At 48.1% G+C, this 8,156-nt stretch overlaps 1 protein-coding gene across 1 annotated transcript; it reads left to right on the top strand.

The window, feature by feature from the left end:
- The first annotated feature begins 5,405 nt into the window (after window positions 1-5,405).
- LOC133907157 (transcription repressor OFP16-like) lies at window positions 5,406-6,128 on the top strand. Its single transcript, XM_062349194.1, has one exon. It carries the CDS (start codon window positions 5,406-5,408, stop codon window positions 6,126-6,128), a length of 723 nt encoding a protein of 240 aa, XP_062205178.1.
- Window positions 6,129-8,156: the final 2,028 nt, after the last annotated feature.

Below are 8,156 nucleotides of genomic sequence, written 5' to 3'. Positions count from 1 at the left end.
CGACATTAACGTTCTACACCAGTCACATCTCCTCGATGACCTTGCCACAAGCGAGGCCCCAAAGGTACACTACAGCATTAATGGGCACCATTACACCATGGGCTACTACCTTGCAGACGGCATATATCCGGAATGGGCCACGTTTGTGAAGCCCATTCCATCGCCTGTTGGCAGGAAGCGGTAACACTTCGTGCTTTAGCAGGCGGCTGCACGCAAGGATGTGGAGCGCGCATTCAGAGTCCTGCAGTCCCGGTTTTCCATAGTCATGGGGGCTACGAGGTTATGAGATGAGGACACCCTTAGCTCCATCATGACCACCTGCATTATCTTGCACAACATGATAATCGAAGACGAGCGACAAGATGACGAAGTCGAATACGTGTACAAGGGTGCTGGTGAGGACGTGCAGCCATCGCACGACTTAACCCCTCCCTTGCTGGCTTTGAGCCAATGATACAATGCTATTCAAAGCAAGCATAGCCATCAGCACATCCAGGACGATCTAGTTGAACATCTTTGGCAGATACACGGGGGTGAGTACTAGCAGTCTCCTCTAGTTCTATGTTAGTAATGGTATCCTTAACATAAGCATTGTGTGTTTTGTGGAGTGCGTTCTGGATTGTAACAATGCTGCATTGTATCTGCGTTTCATGTAAGGTTGGCAACGAATGGAGATAATATGAACTGGCCGAGAACGGTTTGCTGGAAAAATGTCCCTGTGGGAGCTTAACATCCCAAACTTTCAAACCAACGTACATCAACACATAATATAGCATCCAAATTGTCAACCAAATTCATAATGAAATCATACATTAGATGGATGGACCAGAAGAGACGCGCCTAGCTGCAATAATACTCTGCCTGAGGCTTTTATAGTATTATTTCTCCTTGTCATCCATTTGTGAAAGATCCATGTTCATTATGACCATCTCCTCCTTTACCTTCTCCAGTTGCATTCGGTCCTCCTCCAGCCGGAGCCTTTGGCGCTCGACATTCATCATCTCAGCGAACCTCTTGGCCCTATCCTTCTCAATCCTTTCTTTCAAGGAGAACTGTCGGTCAAATATCTCCTTCATGGGGGCAGAAGCTGAGTTGGACGATGTTGAACCACGGGCAACCTCCTTGGACCGAACCCTACCAGGAGGCTGTTTCGGTCGTGGAGTGGCATTGGATGCAGGGGCATCCGCTCCTTCTGCTTTGGGCGATGACTGGATGTTCTGCGTGGACGCGGGGCTGGCAGGGCTTGAGACGCCAGACGTCTTCTGCTTCTTGCGTGAGGACTCTGACTGCCACTTCAGATGATGTCACAACTCCTGCTAACATGGAAGCAACGTGAACTCTTTGTGCTCCATAGCCTGGAACATCTTGCAAGCCTTCACGATCTGCCATAAGTTACCAACGATTGCCATGACAATATCACAAAGCAAGATCTCCAATAACTCACAACCAAAAAAACATCATACCGTCTCACCCTCGGTCGTCCCACTCCTTCTAGAACTCATGGCCCTAGCGTAGTGACCGTAGAACTTCTGTACCATACCGTTGATGAAGGTCCACCTCCCTTGAAGCGACTTTTTATTGTGGGTAGAAGGGAAGTCTTTGTTCTTGTGGAAGTACGACTCGATCCTCTGCCAGAAAGCTCCTAAACTCTGATTCTACCCCACCACGGGATCCATGCTCATGTTCAGCCATGACGCCACAAGCAGTAGATCTTCATGGTGTAGCTTTGTCCACGGCCACCCCCAGTTGCCATCTCTGCCGGTGCTTCTTGAGACTGGACCTCAGCCACAGGAGGTTGTGTGCCGATTATGCCTTCTTGGGTGTTCGGCACAACGTCGTCCCAGGGGATTGCATCGTCGTCACCACGAAGGAAATCGGCATACTCCATAGAGTTCCTGCACACTAGCAAATGAGCACTGAAATACAAAATGTATTGAACAACTTGAACATGTTTCCTTCCAGTTAAATAAAAGGCCTTCCACCACATGTCTTATCAAACATTATTGATAAACCTATTGAAAGTTCACACAAATATAGGGTCTGGCTTAGTCGCCTCGCTAATTCACAAACAACTAACCATTAAACCTACCCGACTACAACCTCCATGAACGATCCGATTCAATGGATATGGCATCATCCGAATTAGGACACAAAATGGTTTCGAAGCTCTAGTCAGCGGGAAGGACATCATCGTCATCAATGTCCTTTGATCCCGACGCTTCCTCGTCCACTGCAACGCTAATGTTGTCAGCGTTACCAACCTAGTTGGCTATGCTACCGCTGATCAAAGCATCTTCCACTTGGAACACAAGCTGCTCCAAGTCCGACGCTATGCTGTCCACCTCCAGAAGTGCTTGGTTCAGATCCATGGCCGCAGGGCAGCTGTCCGTACTCAAATTGTCGTTGGCAACCTTCTTCAACGCCTGAGCTGCCTCCTGCACATGGTCCTGGAGCATCGACACAAGAGTGCCAAGCGCTGTGGCTTCCATCTAGAACCAGGGCATGCATGAACGACCATAGTTTCCAAAATCAGGGATAATGGAGTTTACCAATATGGCAACAAGTACAGACAACCTCAACAGCAAGCATGACCAAATAACAACAAGACAATGTGAACTTAGGACATGAACAGATCAAATTTCCTTAATTTGTGACCACAAGCTAGTAGGTATGATCTAAATACTTCCAAAACTCCAATTGCATAACCTACAAATAAGCTAATAGTAGTTTATTTCTCCAGAAAATATATCCTATAGTTTGTACCGTTCAACCAATGCAACAAACCAAATTTGCTCAATTTCTTAACATAAGCTACCGGGTATGAGCTAAGCACTTTGACAACTCCAATTGCACAACCTACAAACAAGCTACTAGTCGGTTCATACTCCAGAAAGCATAACCTATAGTCTGTACATTTCAACCAATGCAAGGAACCAAATTTGATCAATTCCTGAACATAAGCTACCAGATATGACCTAACCACTTTGACAACTCCAATTGCACAACCTACAAACAAATTAATAGTCGGTTCAAACTCCAAAAAGATTCACACTGAATTGCATAACCTAGCAGGTATGATCTTTGAACTTTGAAAAGTCCCAAACTACTTGAAGCCCATGATCGACGTTGTATTCTTCTCAATTGCAGATTTCCATGACACCATGCATATCACTATGCATACAAAAATCAACCAGCAGGAACCTAGGTATTCATTATCACCAAGATTCACACTGGAACATGAGTTCAAGCTATAGATCCAAGCCTTTCATCTACGCCAGTAAAGACCCTGCAAAAGCTCCTCTCTAGTTTCACCCTACAATTTGTCAAACTCGCAGGACGACATCACTTACTTCGACTATGGCACAATGAGACCATCTCCTGCTTCACCACGCATCAGAGCTATCCTTTCCACAACCACAACAAGGACGACCAGTAGAGCGAGGCAAGACGAAGAAGACAAACAAGCACCCTGATTCACTGACCAACAACAAGCTACATGAATCGCTCCTCCCCCGACCTCTCTCTCTGTCCCTCTCTATCTCCCCCGTCCTCCCTACGACGACGACCAGCGGCACATAAGGGAGCCCAACCCCCCGTCAAACTGAACGTTATCTTAACGCAGGACTTACCAGAGGCTTGGCGACGACTATAGACCTGCTACTGCGGCAGAGCAAACCGACCGGGGGGAGGGGGGGGGGAACCTGGGAGTGCATCCACCAAATCTGCAGCGGCTCAATCCTCAGCCGCCGGGGACTATCTTCCGCTCAGTCGCCGAATGGTTCTCGCTTTCGTCGGCCACCGAGGCTACCCGCCTCATCTCCGCACGTGCCCGCCAGCTCCCCTTCCGTCGCTCCGCTGGAGGCACAAAGACAGAGCGATTCCCATCGCCTCCAGTGAAGTGGACGCCGCATCCCTCCGCAAAATTGCCGTCGCCGAGGCTCTCTCCGCAACCCTGTTGCACTCGATACGGGCTCTGCTGGAGACCGCATCCTGCCTCACGCCGACCGGCATCAGACGTGGATGCGGGTAGGGGGCCGGATACGGCATCCGCTGGAGTTGCCCTTACATCCGTTATAACTATCGCCTATTTAATCTCTGCCTTGATTAACGTCGCGGCATCTATGTGCTCCCCTTACCTTTCCAACTCTATTTTATTCCATTTCTGCACTCTTCCTCGTTCCACTGCTCTTGTACCAGCTAAGGAGAAGATCTCATATCATCATAGGTTGCTTGTTGTATGAAGATCTTTCTTCCACATGTAGCTCCTCCTCCTCCTTTTGTTTCTCCATTTTTGACCGAAGCATGCTATTCGAGTTCTCCAAGATGCAATTTGCCGGCTCAATCCGATGGATCTACGTGCCCAGGTGCGATGTTCTCTACTTGTTTCTTTTTCTTAGGTTACCCTCTCTGTCATGCCGGTTAATTTCCTGGAACCCCTTAGGATATTAATTTATTTTGTATGAATATTTCAACAACATGCCCGTTAGAAAGCCACAATAAAAAATTTAATAGATCATCCATAACCATAAATTATCATACTAAAATCTCTCGTAAATATGTACACAATTATACATTCATTTAAACTGTTGTGTGCATGAACAATGATTTCTTCTGTAAGAAGATTTGGAGTCATAGCAAGAAACTCAGTAACTAATGATGCAATAAATGAAATTTTTCAAAAACCTTTGTTCCCAAATCTTCCAAAATATCATTTGCCACCATATCTTTGAACAGTTACTCCTCACTCAGTCATAGGTTGCACGGGCTACCATGACACCATCCTATCTCACCTCGCTCAATTCATTAACCGGAAGCAAATTCTATTTGACCTTACTACGAACAACCTCCGTAAGACTCTGATCCAGCCACACATTCTCTAATACAACGGCTGGACTGAAGAGGAGAGAAAAAGAAGAGACACATGTCATCATAAGAAAAGAATTATTTCGTAAGACTCGACCCTATAAAATTTACATCCTTAAAAACCTAAGCCGTTTCTGAAATCAGACGGTTCGGATCGCATAGAAGAATTTGGTGGACGATCCCAGCCGTCCAAGGCGTGCATGTACGCAGCCTCATTTGTTGATCATATCAGTAACATACTAACAATTGATTCCTGGCACAGTCCGACGGGAGAAAATTCAAATTCAATCCACACTGATTTGCATTTCTGCAAGAGGTATTAGCGAGGGCGTCGCTCGGATTAATGGCGGGCGCTCGTTGCTCTTGCGTAATTAGGGCCTGTATTAGCCTGGTGATTAGGATAATCGCGCCCAATTATAGGGCGCCTTCTCCTGCTAAGCACCCTCCCTAATCACCCGGCCGCTATATACACGCGCGGTCACCAGTCTCCTTCCATTTCTTTCCACCCCGCCTCGCTCTTCTTTCTCTCTCTAATTGGAGGGATGCCGAGGAGCACGGAGCGTGCAATGCTGGGGTGCTTCCCGGTCCCGGCAGTCCGGCGGCCGACGTCGCCACCGCCGTCGTATGAGGAAGGGTCCCCGTCAGCTGGTACGGGCTCGGCGTCGACGTCGTCCCCGGCAATCCTCGACGACGACGTCCTGTACTCCGACGACGCCGAGGCCGAGGCCGAGGCCGACGCGGGACGGCTGTCCACCGCCATCGCCTCCCGCAGGTTCTTCCTCGCGTCCCCGGGCCGGTCCAACTCCATCGTCGACTCGGCCGAGCACCCCCACGGCCGGCACAGTGTCTCCAACGCCCGCGCGTTGCGGCGCGCGGCCACCTCCGCCTTCCCCGCCGCCGCCAATGCCTCCTCGCCCGCCACCAAACAGGCGCCCTTCCGCGGGCGCGGCGACGAAGACATGCAACAGGTGCGGAAGGTCTCGGTGTCGACGGACGCGCCCCGCGCAGACTTCCTCAAGTCCATGGTGGAGATGGTGGGCGCGCTGGGGCTGGACCCGCGCCGCCGCGACGCCGACCTCGCCCGCCTGCACGACCTCCTGCTCTGCTACATCGCGCTCAACGAACGCGACGCGCTCAGGGACATCCTCGGCGCTTTCGCCGACCTCATGTGCCTCCTCGACGGTAACTCCGCCGCTGCCACCGCCACCGCCGACGACGGAGCCACGAAGCGCGACGCCAATGAGACGGATCAAACGGGCGGATAAACCGGTACCGTGCGGCGCGCACGCGACGGCGTCGTGTTCTCCGCGTCCCGTGTCGGGCCCGCGCGCGCGCCAGCGTCGTGTCGTGCATAGCTGCGGAGCGGACGGACATCATCTAGGAAGAGTAGAAAGTGTGACAACAAACGGCGAACAGCCATTGTTGTGTTGTTCTGCTTAATAGTCGGTTTCTTATCTTTTTTTTTTGCCATAAAACATTAATGTGCTCGTTATTGGTGTAGGTTAATGCTGATGTAGATCATGATCGACCATTGTAACATACTCGTGCTAGTGTAATCCTTATAGCTGAAAATTATGCTCCGGTTCTTCCTTAGCGTGCAAAACATTTAGTTGCGCAATGATGGACGTTTGAATATTGATATGGTATCTAAGACACATTATAGCCACTCATATGAACTTAAATATATTTATCAAACCTATTGAAACAACAAAGTATATTCTCATTCACTAGGACATAAATAGGCAAAGTGTACATAATTTAATATCCACATTTCCTAATCTTTAGGGGACACGATTTCAGGCGCCTGTAAACACCGGTGAGTTCAGTGAAGGGGTTAGGGTTCGGGGCTCATTGGTGACTCCGGGGGTTAGAGAGAGGCTGGGGTGGTGGCGCCGCCAGAGCCGCGGGCGGTAGGCGGAATTAATGGCGACAGAGCTTGAAAATAGATTGGTTAGCGCGGTAGCGAAGGGTGGCTGTGGTTCCAGCAGTAGGGACACCGTCAGAGACGAGAGGAGGTGGGCGGCGCGGGGGCGGAACGACCAGGAAAAAGGAAGAAAAAGAACAGTGTGTTGAAGACGGGAGGTAGAAAAAATGATATGGATGTTGGATTGAGATTGGATAGCTCATATTCATTGCTAAAAAAAGAAAAAAAATAGGTACATGATAAATAGCATCCGCCTTTAATATTATTGCGTGCATCTCAAAATGTTACTCCATTTTTATTGCAGGGAGTAGTTTTCTTGTTTACACCATCTCAAAATGTGACTTTATTGATGTAGTAGGTCACGAGCTTCCAGTTCCTGAACGTTGATTCGCTGAATTTTCTCGACAAATACAGTTGAGAATCGAGATGACCCCATGCATGCATCCGCGTACGTCTGTATAGGATTGACCTGGATTATTCAGTCCGATTTTCTTTTCATTTGCTCCGATCGATCCTCACTCCAACGCAAGAGAAGTCGCTGGACCAGCGGCTCGAGGTGTTCACGGGCTGACGAGCGATAAAGAAGATGGCCAGCTCGAGCGCAATCAAGTCGGGTTAGGAGAAGGACGTCGACATGGCAGCAATCGAATCCATGCCAACAATACTAGTATGAGTGCACCTGCAAATCGATCGATCGATCGACCCCGTGCCTGGTTGCTCATTGCTTGAGCTCATGTAGATATACATTCTTGCCACGCATGACAATGTAACCATCTGACATGTATGACAGGATGATGGAACCGGGTCTGCCCGAGCTTGGTCTGCAGAGCAGCGTCAGATCAGGAATATGGGATAGAGCTCCGGTTATAAGAATTTTTAAAGCTAAATATTTATAATTTTAAAAATTCGTAGAACAGAAGCCGTGAGTATATCAATGGTATTTGGATAAGCTATTTTATTTACATCTTAATATGAAAATAGAGATTTAAACTGTTTTATCTTAATTTATAAACTTAAGATCTGACGTGTAGCTGAGATCTTGAGCGTCTCAAGTGATAACATGGTTGTAGGAACGAGATTGACGATTAAATGAGGGTGAATAGACGTCTCAACAAATTTCCTTCAAAATCGATGGTCTTTTTCTATTTCAATCACCCAACGTACCTCAAAACTTAAGCGGAAGCAAAAATCGAGAGAAGTTTTGATAAAAGAAAATCGAGGCAACATAACTCTACGGATGATATATTAACCATATATTCCATTTAAGATTAATCCATATGTCTTAGCACTCGAAAGAACATAACTAACAAAGAAACAAGAAAAGATAAACACCGAGCAACGAAACTCTCCAAATTGATTATATGGAGGA

Source organism: Phragmites australis, chromosome 24 (assembly GCF_958298935.1).
Source record: "Phragmites australis chromosome 24, lpPhrAust1.1, whole genome shotgun sequence".
Taxonomy (NCBI): Eukaryota; Viridiplantae; Streptophyta; class Magnoliopsida; order Poales; family Poaceae; genus Phragmites; species Phragmites australis.
This window is presented reverse-complemented; position numbering and strand designations above follow the sequence as displayed.

Excerpts from the sequence above, each read along its gene's own strand:
- LOC133907157 (XM_062349194.1), top strand. The coding sequence starts at position 5,406 with ATGCCGAGGAGCACGGAGCGTGCAATGCTGGGGTGCTTCCCGGTCCCG.